The sequence below is a fragment of the Caloenas nicobarica genome, chromosome 11 (genome assembly GCF_036013445.1).
Source record: "Caloenas nicobarica isolate bCalNic1 chromosome 11, bCalNic1.hap1, whole genome shotgun sequence".
Lineage (NCBI taxonomy): Eukaryota > Metazoa > Chordata > Aves > Columbiformes > Columbidae > Caloenas > Caloenas nicobarica.
The window spans coordinates 8,780,503-8,799,984 of NC_088255.1; the positions used below are offsets into that span (position 1 = coordinate 8,780,503).

Here is a 19,482-nt window from a genome sequence, read left to right on the forward strand (position 1 = left end):
TTTTATTAGGAATACAGTGTAGTTTGATTCTTTATAGATTAAAGGAGATCATTAAATATAAATCTCTCAGATATGTTCAGTCGCATCATAGGCTATATTCAAGCATCATTTTCATGAAGATAAATAGTGACAGTGATTTATGCTCTATTTTGAGGGTATAAATCTCACTGTGTACTTCCACATGTGTTTAGAGGATAAAGATTTTCTTTATTAATAATTTCGGTAGCCATCAACAAGGGATAAAACTACCATTCTTTTGTTTAATGCTGCATTCTTTAGAGTCTTAGAGTAGGATCATGCATACTGTTTGATTCAAACTAATTAAGAACACTACCCAATCAGTGTATACTGTTTAAACGATATGAATCATGATTGACTTCTATGTATGTTTTCTCTTTGAAAGACTGGGAAAAGTTTTGTGATTGAAATGTGGTCTCTAGGCATCATAATAATGCGAACCACCATAAATGCCTAGAAACAAGGTCTGGCCATTAAGAAAATGGACAAAAGGGCAGTGACGGAATATAGTATCACAACTGACAAGAAAGAGGAAGACTTTCAAAGTGTTTTAAAACTTCTTCCATGAAAAAAAAAAACAAACCCAAAGTTGGCATATTCCACAAATAATTTGTCTCACTGTGAGTGAGATAAAAGTGCTAACTAAAAAAAACTGTAAGAAATTTAATTCTCTGATTTTTAAGTAAATTGCAAATGAATTAGAGGTCTTCATGAATTTCTCACATCATGACTTTTCTGTGTAATTAGCTTTCTGTGTAATTGAAGCATGTCTGTTTTGTGAATATGAGATCCAATTAGCTGTTGAATAAAATGCTCTGGAGCATATTTTCTTGTGTACAGCTTTTTAATAATAATAATAGAGTTTCTGTAAAAAAGTTTGGATAATGATGGTTCTATTAAGTATACTGATAAAAAGGTAAAAGCATCTGATGTTAGATTTGGTTGCAATTTATAGTGTTACAGTATGGAATTCATCATTTTCTTTCATCTCATAGATAACAATAGCACCATGTTTACAGGTACAAATTGCCAATTTCCAGTCCTACCTGGATTTCCAGCTACAAACTGCCAATTTCCGGTCCTAATCTTTTCATTTTACCTTTGAAATACACAAAATGTAAAACAAGTTATTCTGTTACAAAATCAGTGACATTTTGAGTCTCTTCTGTAAGATATTGCTAATTTCGTACAGTCATTTAGGCTGAAAAAGACCCCTGCTCAGAGTACATGAAGTTAGATGAGGCTGCTCAGGGACTTGTCAAATTTTGAATATCTCCCAGGATGCAGGTTCTGCAGCATCTCTGGGCAAAGTTTTCTAATATTTTATCACCCTCACCGTAAAAATGTTTTTTCCTTATGTTGAATTGGAATTGTTTAGGACCTTCTTCTGACTTTTGTCCTCTTAGAGTCCACCTTCAAGAAGAGTCTCATCTTCTCTGGGATGTCAGCATCTGTCATCTATGGGGGAACGCAAAACTGAGCTCAGTACTGCAGACGTGGTCTTACAGTGGAATAGAGGGAAATAATCGCTTTGTGTTTGACTTGTTAATATGGCCAGTATGCACTCGGCCACTTTTGCCTGGACAAATCATTAGTGAACGGGAAAATGGTTGCGGAAGTTTAGGCACGTGAAATGAGAGGCATAAACATTAGCATGGCAAGGGCTGCAGTGGGCAGAATGTGGGCTTTAGGTGCAGCTGACAGGTGCTATTCCCGGTTCTCTTGCTGGGAGCTTCATCGGATCAAGTGAGGCTCACTATGTCACCCAGCTATATCAGATGGTACGTGAAGAAGGTATGGAACTGTGTGGGGTTTCTAGATGGAATATGCTGGGACCCAGGTCAGTGATTTCTTTGCTCAGCACACACACACACACATGGTTCCAGACCCAGCCTGAACAGAGGGGCTGCGAGTACCATGCAAACCTGTGTTAGTGGGGTAGAGGAAGGTCTGGACAACATGTTCCTCTCCCATTCCCTTTTTATCTAGCTAAAACTCACTCAATTATCTTCACCGTAGTTTACCATGTATAGAGTTGAGAGCAGAAGGTATGAGGTAGAAATGTTGTCATCATAATGCAACCCTGAGCCTATCTGTAGTTGATAAGAAAGAACTGAGAAAACAGTCTAGTATAGAGAAAAATATTTCACTGGAAACTTTCATTTGCTTTCTAAATGGCAGCTGTCTGAAGCGGCTCAAAACCACCGTTTTGGATATAAATGTTATAACATGGAACTGTGGACTCCAGACAAACCATTGTTGTCATTTAGCATCTAGGAAGGTCTGCCCTGCATTCAACATTTCCAAAGTATGCTGCTCTTCTCTGCCAAGAAATTTTATCTGGGCAGAATTTTAAGGAAAGTGGCTATTCCTCTAGGATTTCTGGATGAAGGTCTCTGTGTGTCTGTGTGTGTGCACACACATGCACAGACCAGCTGCACAGCTTTTCGCACATATTTCTGCCTGGGAAATGTGGCAACTCTGCACATGATTCTGCAGTTTGTCACTTGATAGCACAAGTGCCACCTGTGAGTACCTGTCTCTAAGTTGACAAAGACGCTGTGTCACACAGACCTTGAAAAGTGAGGGCAGGTAGCTTGCCTGGTGTTTCAGATCCTTTATCATCTGCAGAAATATTTCTTAATTAAGTCCCTCTTCCTCTCCACCATAGCAATTTTTTGAACTCATAAGTGCAGCACAAATTTGTGTGAAACATGCAGTTTTGCCTTCTACCCCAATGGTTTTAGTTTATTCTCACTTGTACTTTAACCATTTAACAATAACTTTGGTTAAATCTCAGATATTGAAAACATCCAAAGAGATCAGCCATTCTGTTACATAGAACAAAAGTCACATTTTGTCATGAAGACGTTACTGGCAGAGATATTTTTTTTAACCTTCTGTGCTGTTTAACCAGGACTACTTTCTTAAAAAAAGGTCTGTCCATATGAATTACACATCTGTATCTGAAGTTCCACTGTATAAGTTTTAAATGCAGTATTAATTTCCTTTATCTTTTGCATTGTAATTTCAGGTTCGTATTTTTACCTATCTGATTGGAAGAGAAGCTGCTTTTGCTGATAACCTGAAGTGGATGGCCTGTGCTAACAAAGGTTCGTTAACCTTCAACTGTGAAAGCCTTGTTTCAAAACCCTATTAGAGAGCCCTCGTATCTGGCCCTTCTACAGATATGGTGTCACTGACAACTAATCAGAAAGGATGGCTTGGTTTTTTTCCAGGAAAGGAAAACACTGATTTATCTTGGAGCATACAATTTAAGAAACAAAAAAACAAATTTAAATGTGTTTTTCTCTTAAAATATGTATGAAGCATTTAAACTATATGATTTTTTTTTTTTTCAGAGAACAAACATTAATTTCAAAGCATTTGTTCTATTATAGCTGTTATTACTCAGAGTTAGTTTGGTTCCTGAGACCATTGAGTACAAGTCCTATTGAGTTAGGCACAGTAAAACACCAGACATCCTGTCCCTTCAGGAACCGACAGTGTAATTAAAAAAACAGTTTTATGTTCCTTAAGGAAGGAGCATTAAAACATGTAAGATGCTGAGATGCTACAGTAGAAGGATTGACTAATGTAGGAATGATTAATCCAACAAACCAAACCAAAACAAACCCCAACAACAACAAACCACAACCAACCAACACACACACAAAAAAAAAAGGAAAAAAAAAAAAAGCGCCCTAATTAATCTTCATATTTTCCTTTTCCTCTTGGGAAAAAAAAAATCTTTTTTTTTCCTTTGTGCCACATTACATTATGATGAATTGCATCAGGTGCTATCCATTTAGTCATTATTTCTTTAACTACTGTTATGTCCAGCTGATGGAAATTACTCAGTTTGAAGTCTTGTCTTAATCAGCTAATATTACACCATAATTTAGTTTAAATAATAGTATAAGAATCCTTTGAAGCATCTTTTTGAAGACAATTTAATCAACAAAATCTTTTAGCTTTTTAGCCCAGCTCTACAGATTCATAAAGATCTAAGTACAGCAACTCAAATTAAGACCAGGCCATAGAAACTGCCTTAGCAGATCATCTGGCCCACGTCTTCCTTATTCCCAGAGGGGAAAAGTGGCCACCTTTGTCATTCTTCAGGACTACTTTGTTCTTTTCAGAGCCATGGTGCTTTGAGTCAGAATCTTACTCATACAAATCAGCTAAACAGTTTAATGACTGTTCCTTGTATGAATTTTTTTCTCTCAGTTTAGTAGTTACAATACCTGCTCTCTGATAGCTTACAATGCAAAAATCTTCTACTCGAATCACTAATTAAATACATTTATAGCTTTGAAAAATCACAATTGGAAACAGCATAAGTAATTATGTCAGGCAGTAGGGATTTAGAGCTTTTTCTTAGTTTTCAGCTACAGCTTGTCCGTTTTCTGTTAGTGAAATGAAGGATTGCAGCAGAGACAGATGAGGAGTGCAGGAAAGCTGGTCTAAAGAGTGGCTGAATGGCTGGACAGCAGTTTGCTACTTGCATGGGTGGGCCAGAGTGTGTCATTGTCACTGAAGGTCAATGACCCTAAAATCAATTTTCCTTGCAGTGATTTTCCCCTTGGAAGCACAACACAGATGAAGGCTGTTTGCAGGGTTTCCAGCTGACTGGACTGCGGACAGCAGTCCTTTCCTTTGGAATGGGTCACAGGGGAAATTCATACTACCTTGCAAAAATTCTTTAGCTTCTAGATTGTGATGGCGAAACCTTGAAAAACCCCAAGCATGTTTTTCTGTTACGTTTTTCTGTATAAGTAGGACATATCTAGAGGGAGTTGGCTTAATGAAGCAAAACACCAAACCATTTTAAATACATTAAAACACTCAGGAACCTCGAAGTCCCTCTAGAGCGGTTTGTGAAATTTGCAGCGATTTACTCTTCTGTATCATAAGCAAGTGCCCATAAAGAAAAAGAAAAAAAAAAATTATTAAGTTTGTGAACTAAGGTAAAAGTTTCCTAGCACTTAATGTGCACGTGCCAGATTTTAAAGTAAGCAAGTACTACCTTTTCCTTAGTGGCCACTTACAGCAGAAAGCTGTAAAGATAAAGATGAGATGTAATGCATTACTTACTAACAAAACAGCCAGGCTTAAACGTGGGGTTTTTTATTTCTTTTTTTTTCAGTAAAATTCTCTATTGCATTAGTAATTTGACAATCTCTGTTTTAATTATTATTATTTTTTTAAAGTTTTTATTATGGATCATCACTGTGGTTGGCTTATTGTAAAATGGACAAAGGAGGGGGCTCATCTACAAAGGAGCAGAGGCTGAGAAAGCAATATAGAGAGAAATGCTTTGCCTGTCGGAGGTCTGATAACTGCAGCAGAGGACCGATCAGCCCTGAGGCAAACGGTGCCCCAGCTGTAGCAGTTTATAGACTATTGTATTAGCGCAGGCGAATTGCACACAGGAAGCCCCAGTCAGATCCATTCCCATTATGAGCACGACCCCAGCGCCTCCTACACTGGGGCTCTGGCGGGGGGTGGCAGGCAGCCAGTTGCAGACACTGGTCACCTGCTTGAGAGGCCTCTTAGGTGGGGGGGCAGGGGGGGTAATCTCCATGGGAGTTTTACAGCTGCACTGAAACAATGAATTCCCTCCTTAGTCCCTACCCAAGGAGGATTTTTTAAAATTCTGATATTTTATTAGTTGCAAGAATGTTGCATCTATTTTACGCAGTGTCCAGAAAATGAAAAGTACTGCACTCCATGTAAAAATCCACAGGAGGCATTTTGAAAAGTTATGAATCTAATGTTAGACATTTTAGAGAAAAAGTCATCCAAAACCATTGTAAGGACTGTGTAATATGGAAAGGCAGCCCACTTGCAGAGCATAAGCGTCTGTCTTTAACCACATATTACACATATCTCATGCTTGTCATTACCAAATCTTACCCATTTCCTTCACATTTTTTTTTTCCTGCTGGAGAGGAGAAAAAGTAGCGCTGGTGGTAAGATGCTGTAAGGTAGCATAATTCACACACCAGGGAGCTGAGAAGCAGGTGTTAGAATGCAAAAATTTAAGCATGGATTTGCTGCTGTTGCTTGTGTGGTCTCAGCAGCTGTGCTCAAGAACTTCAGAGCATCTTTATCTGGTGATTAAACCCTGGTATTGGAAGAGTAAGTTTTTTAAATCTATGGAATACCTCTGATATCTAGATAAGAGAGAAATTTAACAGTGTAGGAAACTAATTCTTGTGGGATTTGTCATTTATTGCACATAGATACAAACACATGAATCATCAAAAGATGTAAATATACAGTAAAAAATAACTAAGAGAATGTTACCTAACGCTGTCCCTGGCTATAATATAGTAACTTTTGGTAGAGTTTTCCCATTAGGAGAAGATTAAAAAAAATATATTAGAACAAGCGTTAAAAATATGGGGAAAGTAATTTACGTAGCTTTTGGAATTCTTTTTGCTTTGTTTTAAAAGCAGCTAAAACTTAAGTACAACAACTTTTTGTAGAAACATAGTAAATAGATGAACCACAAATTCATGGAAGTTAGGTAATTTTTTATATTACATGAGTAATGGAAACTAAAAATCATTGTAGGTTGTTCTAAAGTGAATTACAGAAGCACAAACCTTATTCATAAGGAGATTAAACAGACAAAATCTTCATTGCAGGAAAGGAACTTTTCCCAGAAATTACAAATGAAACCCAACTCTGAGATCACATTATAAAAAACTTAGAGAGAATCCATATGGTGGTGTCTTATGACACCATCTTCATCTGAGTCTTGTCTTTTACATATCTTTAGCAGCAATTCTTACTTTTCTCTCAATTCAGTTATTTGAAGCAACCCGATTAAAAGGAATAAAGTCTCTAACACACTCTTTCAACTTTTCATCTGTCGGACCCTGATATATGAATCAATCTGTGAAACACAGGTACAATTACATAACAGGATTTTTTTCACGCTAATCCCTTTTCTTCCACTCGCTAACCTTGACTTCGTCAGCCGTCATACTCACTGGGCAAGGAGCACTGCACGGCTGGCCTGCAACGACACGCACGCCAGTCCACGTGTGCTGATTTACCATCTGGCTGCTCCAAAATACGATGCTCAATGTCACTTCTTTCTGCCTTAGGATAGTGACAAATTCTCACTTGTCTTTGAGACCTTTATTCTTTGTGAAGTTTATACAAAACTGGTTTTATACGAAATTGATTCGGACTTACAATCTCTTTTGGTCTTAGGAAATTAGGCTAAAAACTGTTTATTGTGCAGTTAAGAGAGATGGTTTGCAAGTAGGTTTGCTCAAATAGGTGTGTCTGCTCATGTAGGCTGTACCTGGTCCAAATGGATGTCTTCTAAATGAAGAAAAAGAAGAAAATAAAATTTAAAAAAAATCCAGTAATGTTATCAGTGTCTTGTAACATGTTTAAACCTGTATTGGTACAACACTGAAGTGTTTCAGATTGTTCTGGTTTTGTTTTTGGTTTTTTTCTGTTATTTTGTTTGTTTGGGTCTTTTCTTTGTTTTTTCCTTCCCCGCCCCCCCCTTTTTGTTTGTCTAATCTAGCTAATTTTTTTCACTTGAAAAACTGACATAGAAACATTTCAGGAGGCAATCAGAATGCAAAGGTAATTTATAGTCTGTACTTAAAGAATTTTCCAGGCATAGACATCCAGGAGCTTCTGAAATGAGTCTTTAAGGTTTTGATTTTAATGAAGCATGACATTAAAAAGTGTTAACTAACTGTGATTTCAACCTGTAAGGGTAAGAAAAAACTGCTTGATTAAAAAATACCTTTCTATCCCCTTGGACGCAATACAAATTTTTTCAAGTAGTTCATCTACTCTGACTTTTCAGGCATTATTTAATATGCTTATATATATAGTTAGTGTTGAAGTGCAGGTGGTGTCCTATTCAGTGTACACAACTCAGTGCAAGCCGATCTCTGCTCCAACTGTAATTTTGCACACTGTTGTAAGAAAAGTGCAAATACTGGCATAACATGTACTGAAAAGTACATGAGCTCGCCACAACAAATAGTATTGGAGTGATGAGGCAAGATTGCATAGAAAACACTGAAACAAAACGGTGACTAAGTCTGCTCTTAAGGACAACTAAAAACTTGTCCATGAGGACACCTGAAAGTATGTGTTTGGTAAAAGGAGAGATGAACATATGTGGAGGTCCCCTGCCTTAAGTCTACAGGGAAATGATCAGAGATGGCATGTTCTTTCCTTTTAGTGTGTTAGTCCTCACAGTGATTGTATGCTGGTCTAAGATGGAGGAAGAAAGGAAAAAGGCAGATTAGTATATTTGTGCTTCTGTTTGATTTTTCTGAATTTCTGAATGGCCCATGCTTTTGAGTATGTAACTTGAAACATGTGAACGGTGCTAAATATGGCCTCTGAATATCAATCTCTTTTGAGCTTTCTGAAATGAGACATACCAAAATCCAAGCACTCTGAACTGCTTTAGGGAAATGTAGGCAGTCACCTATAAAATGAGCGACCCACACAGTTCTGAAGTATTTTGAATCCTTAATTAAAAGCATTATAAACCAGAGTGTGTATATATACATACATGTGTATATATATATAATTTATGAGATTCTCTATATTAATAGCTCATATGGTAAATAATCATATTTTGACTATGTATTGACATTTAGAGCAAATTAAAAGGACCAGATAGCGAAGTGTCCCTTATTACTCACAAGAAGGGAAAACCATACTTTGACTTGGGAGACTCAGCAGTCTCAAAATTGGAGCAAGCAGCATTTCAGAAAAAGTAATCTACACATTGCTTTTTTTCTGTAAGTGTTATAAGCCAACAATTCATAGATTTCCTAATTAAACTTAACTGTATGGCTGAAAAAGCTTTCGGAACCTCAGGCAGAAAACAGCCCTATTTTGAAGCTGTATTCCAGCTCCACAGGAGTTGTGATCTTGTCATAACACTAAAATTGTAGCAAGGCCTCTTTCATGAAAATTCTATATTGGCCTTTTCTCGTTAAAGAAAAGGAAAGTATATGAAGGGGAAGTGATGCGTTTAAATAAGGCTCGATGAAACTGTAGCCTTGAAATTTGTCAGTCCTTTGTCACCATTGCGTGATGTGGGCTCCAGATGCCAAGTTTGTGATGTATAAAGATACTTGATATCTAAGCTCTGAAAAGGAAGTGGTGACAGCTCAGATAGCCGTGGCCTCTGCTGTTGTCAGTGCTGTCAGGTTGTAGATGTTTTAAAGGATTAACAAAGCTGTGATCACTAAACCAAGCAATTCTAGTTGTAGTCTACGTTTTCTGTGACCTGCCATTTGTGAATAACTTATTACTGTTATCTGATGTTTAGCCACATTCTATAAGGATGAGCGTTTTAGAGCATACGCAACTACTGTTTTGTTACCGTAGTTCTAATCTGTAATGTTCCTTGAAACTGGACAAACTGAGTGAGACATTGTTGGACAAAGTTAATACCAGTTCTAACTTTTAAAGTATGCAGCATTTAAAAAAATACCCTCAAACTTCTTTACCATTAAACAACGAAGTTTTCTTGAAATAAAGAGTTTAGGACAGACAGTGCAGTGGTTCATAGCAATGTTGGGAACCCAGTCCTTCAAGACTGGCCAAAGGTTTCAAAGACCTCTGTGTTTTCACCAATTGTTACTGTTCAAGGCCACTTGTTGTGAAACATTCCTTTTTTGCATTTCTTCTTTGGAAATAAACAAGCAGAAAACATGACAGACATAAAACACATCATATTCTTTGTTGCAGTCTTCCTTACTTTGTTCTGCCTGGTTTATAACTTGGAATTGTGCCTTTTCACAGGGTTTTTTACTCAGATCTCTACCTTAGCTGATGTTCAAGAGAATGTCATGGAATATCTCCACGTTCTTAGCCGACCAAAGGTTATTGACCAAGAGCATGATGTGGTATGGACTGAAGCGTATATTGACAGCACTGTAAGTCTGCATGATAAAGCATTTAATATAGGCTTACTGCATATAGTGAGGAACTAGGAGCAAAATTTTTGTGGTAGAAACACTAATTGTTCATCTGCTTTCTGTTTCTCAAATGTGCTAATTCAGTGTAAGAATCATGACTTGATATCTTTATGTTAAAAGTAAGTAATTCAAGATTACTGAAGTTCAGCAGATATTTATACAATTTAAATTATATAGAAAATAATGAAACAAACACGAGTAACAGTGTAATTTAAAATTTTTGACCTCCGAATGCACTTTTATTAATCAAAAATAGGCATTGAACAGAGGTCATTTAGATTGAGTAACCACTTTTTCTAATGTTTTAACATGTCAATGAATGTATCAGTATAAAAGCATAGACTGACAAGAATCAGTATTTTTAGTACATGGAGTTGGGTCAGCGTCTAGGGGACAGCCATAGAGTCTTGGGGAAGAATAATGAGAAGATTCTGCCTTTGAAAGTGGATTGAATGGGTGATATGCTAACAAAATTGTCGTAAATGTCCGATTTTGACATTCTTGTAAAACATTAGAGTTGAAGCAGAACCTTGTTATGCAGTGACTGAGCACTCATGATACTTCTGTATCTGTTGTGGTAAATCATCAGATTTGCAGATAAAGGTTGTTCAGTTTCATGGGTTGGTCTGAAATTGGGTTTTTTTAATCAATTTTCTTTTTCCTATTCTGTTTCTTTGGATCCGATTAATATATTTTGGTTTGTATATTATTCATAGAAAAAGAGTTTGTAGAAAATACCTCTCAGTTATTACGAGTGATGCCAAGTATTCAATATAAAGAATGGAAGATTACAGGTGACTGGTGGCAAAGCTGTTTCTTTGTTTTTGTTTTAAGTCTTTACTTTCGTGAAGATGGGGCAAGACAGGAGAATCTAATCATCTTCACTTCGATATTTAGGGGGTTTTGTTTCATTGTTTCTTTTGTTTTGAGTCTATAATGCTTCTAGAAGGTTTGGTTTTAAATCAATACAAACATATTCTAGGGAAAAAAACAGCCCGGAAAGAGAGCTTTGCTTCATTTTCACATTTGAATAGGTCTTTTCTGTTCTTCACTTGTGGCCATGGGTAGAATAGTGTAAAATAAATACTAAAACTGCAGTTATGAAGGCAAAACAAAAAGTTGCTTGGAAATATTGCTTTAGGGTGAACTTACTTATCTCTGTTTCCTTTTTTTAAAGAACATTTAAATCCAGTCTCCTCTCTGTTCTCTTTCTTCTATTGAAACATAAGGTTGAGATGAACAGAAACTACCTGTTATCACTGTCCCTTCAGGGCATCCCTTGAAATGACGACTAGGAAAACCTATTTCTTACTCACTTCTTGCTTTTATATGCTTAAAGTAATCAGTGTGTGTGTGTATGTTGAAGGGAGTTTGCGTATTTGCTAGAGAGAGTAGCAGGAAGAGATCCATGTAAGTGGTGTTTCAGTGCAAGTCTCCTCTTTGTCCTTCGCCTACGAATCTTGCACTGAAAGTGTTGCAAACAGAATCTTTGTCCTTTCTGAACACCAAGTCCTCCCTACCAACAAAGTACAAAATGCTGTTTTACAATTAATTTTACACTTTATTCTCTCTTTCACCTGTTAATCTGTATTTCTTCGATTATTGCAGGGAGAAAAATATTCAGAAAAGTTAGTCTAAGTTTCAGTGATTCTCCTGCAGGTTATGGAAAGGCTAAGGAAAATGAACAACTTAATGTGGTGTGAAATACTAAATGGATACAGCAGGGGCGAGTAAATGCAAGTGAATTTAAGAACACTAGAGGGAGCATACAGAAGGAATCTCAGAAAACAGGAAAATAAAAAACAATGGAGCTCTTACATACTTGAATAAAGGAGCTGTTTAAATCCAAACAAAAGCTGATTTACTGCAATCAAAGTAAAATACTTCCAGGTTCTTCCTTCTATTCTATTCTTTTGTCACTCTCTTGACTAGGCTAATTAATGTCACTATACACACATGTATATACACACAAACTTACATACATACTCACATGCGTACACATAAATTTAAGAGTCTGACAACTCCACTCGGGACCCTAATGGGCTGGATGCTGTAGGAAGAGATTTAAAAATAGAATACAGTGATCTGCTTAGTTGCAAACTACCTTTCTGCTCCCTCTACCATCCTCCTCTCCTCAAAAAAACTCATAGACAAAGCAACAGGATAAATTAGGGTAGTCACATACAAAACTCTGGAAATAGCAACGGAGGGAACCTTGTAACAAACCAGATGTGCTTCTGCCTCAGCTAAAGCTGCCTGAGAGCTATTTTCAGAGACAGATTTCCTGGCAATCTCTAGTGTTTCGGCATTGGAAGTGCCATCTAAATAATCCTCTGCATCACATAACTTGTTGATTTTCGTAGACAGTTTGTGTCCCCTCTCCACCATGGCTGCTGCTTCTTGGACCTTGCCAGGTTAGGAGTGTATTTCCAGAAGACTTAAATGTTCTTGTCATCCAGCTGTGTCAGAACAGCCATCGCTAGATTCTCAGGGCTATATATCCATGGTTGTAATCAGTGTCACTGTGCCCTAACAGCATGAAGTGTACTTCCCCATTCCCTTCTCACCAAATATCAGAGCTAATTGGCCAGCTGGGCTGTTTCTGAGCAAGCAACGTTAGGCTGGAACATACTAGGAGCCAGACAGAAAGAAGCTGGACAGGAATAGTCTTAGGATATAAAACATTTCCCCTGATGCCCCAGCCTGTTCTCATCCAATATTTGTCCAGGACCAAGTCATCTGTGAAAGCCAGAAGTTAGGCCATTTAAGTGTTTGATACCATTTAGGAATGTTCCCAGAAGCATTTTGCTACTAAAACAATGCATCTGATTCCTGCATCTGTTCACCTTTCCTGTAAGAGGATGTCTGCAAAATGTTCATACAGCTGCCTCTTCAGCCTAGCTTTGACACTCTGAGGTGCTTCATTACTGAAGAAAAAAAAGTATGGCATTTATAGAACTGGAAATCCCTGACGGGATACCACATGCAGAAAATGTAACGTGGAGGAACCTATATGCATGTCAGGTCTGTGTTGCCTTTGGCACTGTTAGGATAGCACCTCTGATAGCTGAAGGGATTATAAAGTAACTGAGACTAGACCTCTCTGGATGACTCCTTGCTTCACAGGCAGCTGAACTGGCTTCTTTTTTGCTGCCCCTAGACTTTTTCCTCTCCAGAGTTTCCTGCCTTTTTGAAGAAGTAACCAGCCAGCTCCTCAGGTCAGTTTTAGTTACCCTCCGTCAGAAAATTCTTCATGTTTCTTCCCTTAAACCCAGGATTTCATGTTGGAAACATTAGCAGTGACTCAAAGCCTCATTTCTTTCAAAAAAAAAAAAAAAAGTCTTTTGACATACAAGTGATGTAACCTTAACAGGTGTTACTCACAGAGAAACCTTACGGATTTCTGAAATCATTTGAACTTAGGTCTGTGGAGAACTAGGAGAACTAGGATAGAACTTCTTTGTACTTGGTTTAGTCATTCACTTGAGAAATAGTCTTTACAAGCTTATCTTGGGCTAATGGTAAAGTCGGCTTCACAATAGTTGGGAGTCTCAGTCCTGTAATAGGCTAGTAGCTTAAGTGCTGCCTGTACCTTTAGGCTGAAATGTTGGGATGGAAGTATGTGATATATGCCATCCAGTGTCTAGTCTTATGATTCAGAGTCCTCTGATCCCGAACTCCACACTTTTCCCTGGGCTTGGTCTCTTTTCCGTTTGTGCTTCTGTAGTCAGCAGTTTGATAAACGCTAGAAATAAGTTTGTTGGATCTGTGCAGTTCGATGGGAAAGGGTGTTTGGGTTGTCCAGAGTGAGGGGACAGGCGGATGATTCTTGATTGTGGAGTCAAACAGGAGAAGTGGTTGTCTTACTACATGTTTGCGTTCAGCTGTATAGCCTATAGGTGCTGTAAGGGCCAGCTTGGATGGTTGCAGATGAGACCTGTGCACAGTGGGCCATAGACAGCGAGGTCTGGACTACACTCCAGCAGACCAGTCTCAATGTAACTTTTCTGCCTCAAAAGTAGGTCACATTGGGATCTGATATTGCTGCTTCAACATCACTAAGGCCTGCAAGTACATAATGCTTCAGAAAATAAAATACCTTAATGGGTGATTATAAAAACAGAGTCGGATTTCTAATTGAAAGCTTCCAAATGTACTCTTTCCTGACTAGATATTAATTCTAAAAGTATGAAAGTATTTCTGACAGGGAACAATTTTAGAATGACCAATGATTTCTTTTAAACATATGTGCATCTATAGTAAGTCAATACAAGTGAATATACTGGGGGGAAAATGAAAATTACCTGGGCATCAGAATAGTCAAATGAAATAATACATAGAGGCAGTCTCTTGGGATTATAGGTAATCATCTATAAAGCACAGAAGCCCTTAACTCATGGTAACATCTGGAATGTGGAGAAACATTACTTTTTGCGGCAGAAAATAAAGAAAAAAAGACTGGACTGACCGCTGAGTTTCCACTGTTTAAAAGCTTGTGATTGAGAATTTGTTTATTGGAGCATATAATTTGACCTACTTGGACCTTTGACTATTCTTGGTGAAATTTTTTTCTCATAAATGTACCTGAATATATTCTCTGGATCTAATGTACCGTTGAGTTCATCTCCTTCAGGCTATTAGTTTCAAGCTGTGAACAGATTCAGGCATATGTTACCATGTTATCTCAGAAGATTCCTTTACATAAAAAGAGCAAATTATTGTTTCATTTAATATTTTGAGATGACGGGCCAGTGCTTCAGAATTTAAGAGTTAGGGGCTTTTTTTTAGAAAAAAGTGTTCTGAGTCATCGCAGGTCGTGATTTGTCATAATATGAATGGTAAGTGGTATTTACTCTTTATACTTCCGTGTTAAAGGTACTATATGTTGATTCTTCATTTGCGTTATCTCCACCTTCTCATAGACATATATTAATTTATGGATTTTAGTTCAATTCTACAATTGCTATTAAAAAAACCAACCAAACAAAACCAACAACATAACGCCCAAAAAACTTAAATCCCTCCTTTCTTTTTTTGAAGCAGGTGGTTTTTTTTGAAGTATTTTCTGACCAAGAGGCTGATACTGTGCTAGTTATGCAGCCTGTCCAGGAACCTTCTTTCCCCTTATGAAGGCAGTAAATTGAGGTAGCTCCACTGAGCTAAAGCCTAGCCTAAGTACTTCTGAAATGTTTATGATGGATGTTATAATAATGTTATTACATACGTGGTAAAACAATTTCAATTTATTAATCTTCGTCCTTAAAAAAAATCAAGTGCTATGTAGGCATATTTTTTACTCTGGTTCAGTTCGTTTGCAGAAATTCAGTAGGAAGTATAGGAAGCTCACGCTTCTCCGATAGCTATTACATCAGAATCCAAATGTTTTAAGTATGGAAATTTAGATTCTGGGATGCAGTTATTTTTCAAAGGATGAATTCTGAGCCAGTTCCAGAGAAGCAAGGGAAGCTGTATATGTGAAGTCCTGTGTATAATATACAGAGATATAACAGCAAGTCCTACAGACTAAAAGCTATTATGCTGACATTATTTCCGTCCAGGCATTTCTGGTATGGCATAAAAATGCCGTTCAGTGCTTCTTCCATTCACACAGTTTTCTTTGTGTTCAATGCACGGAAGAGCTTTTATGAAGTAACAAAAATTAAATAGTACCCCATTTCCACTAGCTTCTATTCCCTGAGATATCTTCAAATACTTTTGGTGGCACAAGTTAATTGTGCTATTATAATAAGTGGGTATAATTAGCATTTTTATCACAGTAAAAGGTTCCCTGGGCCTCTATTTCAAAACTAACTTTTAGATTGTAGTAATGGAGTGCATTAAAATGCATCAGAGTGTTCAGAATGCTCATGTATGTCTACAGCGAGTAAATATTGGTAATCACTGCAGAACTGAATGTCAGGAAATGTCATTAATCAGCAGCTGTGAAAATAAAATTTACACACAGGCAGGGTTTGGTTGTTTGGTTTTTGGTTTTGTTTCTTTAAAATGTTTTAAAAACCAGAAATCTGTGCTACCTTTTTCCCAGTCCCACTTTGGACTTGGTTACGTGCTCTAACCGTCCCTTTGTGACCAGCATCTCTTAATCTCTAATAATTTACAGCCCTTTATCAGAGCATGTCATCACCAGTGACTGACTCTGAGATTCCCATGAGAATTTCCTTTTCTTGCTTTGACATTTAAGTGAATTGGGCTAGGGAAGGAAAATCCCATGCATGGATATCAGGCCTTCCATCAGGTAGGTTTGTTCTTAAAATAAGGTTCTTCAAGCTCTGCTTTGTCTCCTACAAATCTGCAGTGGTCTTTTGAAGACTCTGATATGGGAGAAAAAGGAGAAAGTAGCCCAAGGAATGCCTTCTTATCAGCACTTCAGTCTGGATTAATTTTCCTGGAAATATATAACAGCTTTGACCATTTCATCTTTTTCAAAGCTTCTGTAAGAGCATGATTGCAGTTTGAAGTTGCAGACCATCTGGTCCAGAAATTATGGTCTGCTGTATTTGCACTGGGATCTTATAGATCTTGGACAGTGCTTGAAGCATTAACAGTGGTCATCAGTGCAGCTAGTTGTACATACAACAAGAAAAGATTATGCATATATTTGTACGTAGGTGCAACATCTCTTTATGCTGATGATTAGCAGGCTGCCTGTGGAAATCTTCATTGACAGTCAAATTAAAAAAAAAAATCTTTGAACCATGACTTTTATGAGTTCTGTGGCCAAAATTTCCAGTTTCCATAATTAAGTGTTCTCATTTTGTCCTAAACATTTCTAATCTGTTTGTTTTACTGCTGACTCCAGAATAAATGAATTACCATTAAGAACATTAACTGTTTCAAATGCAGTAAGATCTGTGTCAACTGTCAAAACATAATGAGTGCTCAAGATAGTAAATGAATAAACCTCTCAACTGAACAGAATTAATGCACTCTCGTTATCTTTCACATGCAGCTCAAAGTAACAATGCATGTTGTTCTTTTTTGTTAGAAAATGCACATCTGATTTACTCAGGTTAGGCAGCAGGGCGCTAGCAGTGCAAGGAGTGCTCTGCCACTTGAATTTGAGCTTAGAGCCCTTGCTCACACACAAGCGCAAGAGTCGCGGTGCTGTGTGTCCCAATAAAACACACCAGTTGAGACCCCTGAAATGAAAATTGGGATGTGCGAAGGAAAATAAAGTCCATAATGATCTAGTGGGAATATAGATACTTTAAATAAGAATTTGTGCATTGTTCCAGGCAAACACAGCATATACAAATAACGACATGCATAAGCAGAGATAGCACCTACACGCGTATATGTATGTATATGTGTAACTTTCAGCTTTTGAAGTATATTTCATTTGATAAATTACATGTTTGCTTTACTCCACTGCTAGTGCTGGAACTCTTAGGGCAATTTTCAGTGATTGCATTAGGCAAAGAATATTACTACAGAGAGCTAATTGCTAGTTGTCAAAGTCACTAGAAAAAAATGTTGTAAGGAAATAGCAATTTTTATTTTGATGAATTAACACTTTTCATGTGTATTGCCGTATATGGTATTTGCACTATAAAATGCTATATGTGATACATCAAAAAGATGTTTAAAACATCAAAAACAAAAACAAAAGTCCTGCACTTAAAGAGGAACATAAAATTTCCTGCTGGGGATGTGGAACATGGAATGCCATCTGTATTATATGGCACTGAGAAAACTGATTATGTTTGGACCTCTATTTCATAGCAGATGGGTTCATTAAATTTAATAGCCTCCAGAGCCTTTCGAAACAGTGTTAAAAACATGTGGAACATGCTGAGACACTTCACTTCTCGCCCCACAGTCATTATAACTCTGGCACAGACTATAAATATTACAGTACTTTATTTCCATTGAAATGGATTACTATTATAATTATTTTTCCTAGTGTACATTTACATGAGGAATGCAGAATGCAAATTTTACTTTTTCAATCTTCGAGATATGCAATTGATTTCTTTAAATGCATTTTACAGTTCTTTGCACTTGGAGGCTTTGATATAGAACTTATTTTTATCTTCTTCCTGCGACATCAGCAAGCAGCTGTAATGCCACAGCAAAGCTAGGTCTTAAGCAGCTCTGCTCACAGTGTGGTGCAAATAAGACAAGCATTGTGTTAAACCATAGAAGTGAAATCAGAGCATGGTCACATCTTGGCTTTTTGCTATATATTGATTCTCTTTTCTAGTGTTTTATATGGTAGGGTAGCTACAGTTTGACCTTGGTCTCTGTTCATCTGTCATCACTGGAGCACAGAGAGATTAAATATCTAATTTCAAATCAGAGTAGTTCCTGCAGACACATTGCTTTAAACAGAGTGAAAACTAACGTCTTTTTGAAATATTCTCAGAATTTGATAGCTAAAGGAATATTTTAGTGCTATTTACTTTTTGGTTTTAAATCATGTTTCAAAGGAGAACAGGAAGTTTTACTATGTGCTTTGACATCTGTCTAACATTCTTCCACCTCTTCATTTACATATTCTGATGTTTAAACTAAATTACTTTTCTATAAACTTTGTCATATCTGATCATTATTTTTCAAAAAATAACACAGTTTTTCCCAATAACTATATCAGCTTGTTCTTGTACAATGTAATTCTGAAGGAATGCTCTTCTGTTTCCATTTCCTTTCCTACAAAATCCTGTGACTATCCACACAATCTTTTACTGTTTTCTAAGGTCACTCTTGGTTTTAAGTTTTACTGACCATTTTAATGTGGATTTTACCCTTCTTCACATCACTGACTTGAACTCCAATTTTGTCACTGACCATTGCTGATACTATTATTAAGACCTGCGAATTTTAATAAACCACTGAAGTCCTACTACAGTAGATGATGTATGATGACAGGATTAAATAATGATACCTTAACTCATATATTTGCATTCAGAGTAATAGGTAAGAATCACCAGTTGCTTAGCAAGGGCAGAGAGTGTAAGGACCCAGTAAGACAGTAGAGGTCAACGCAGTAAGCAGTTATTGGTCTATGAGATCTCAAGTATGAAGGACGGTATGTGAAAACATGCACAAGTGCATGTTCAGTTCCTTCAAATGGTGGTGTCCGGTTCTACAGGGTTCCCACAGAAGTGTCCTTTATTCAGATCTTAAGAATCATGGAGCCCTTACTTGTGTTTGGTTAAATTTAATTTCATGGAAGTATTTGGGCAATCCAGTATTTACAGCTCTAATACTGTTTCAAAACAGTTACATTGACAAAACACATCCTGGGATTAAATTTTTGAAATCAGAAGATTCGGTAAGGTTTGAATGTTAAAAGAACATGTTTTGCTGTTTTGAGAGCTGTTAAGTGCAATGACATTATGTTAGGACTTTGTCATGAATTGTTAAGCTTTTCTTTGCTGCAGACGTGGCGTGTCTTGTGACATGATTGCTTTGCACCAAATTACTGTTTCTTCTCATATGAAAACTGATTGGA

The 19,482-nt window shown here is 37.1% G+C and overlaps 1 protein-coding gene across 1 annotated transcript in view; it reads left to right on the top strand.

Annotated features, from left to right (window-relative positions):
- Positions 1-19,482, top strand: part of CACNA2D3 (calcium voltage-gated channel auxiliary subunit alpha2delta 3) — a 437,844-nt gene that overhangs the window by 282,520 nt on the left and 135,842 nt on the right. Inside the window, exons 12-13 of the mRNA XM_065642557.1 lie at positions 3,053-3,131; positions 9,832-9,965. Of these exons, the coding sequence (XP_065498629.1) occupies positions 3,053-3,131; positions 9,832-9,965 (213 nt within the window). The remainder of the gene's footprint in view (positions 1-3,052; positions 3,132-9,831; positions 9,966-19,482) is intronic.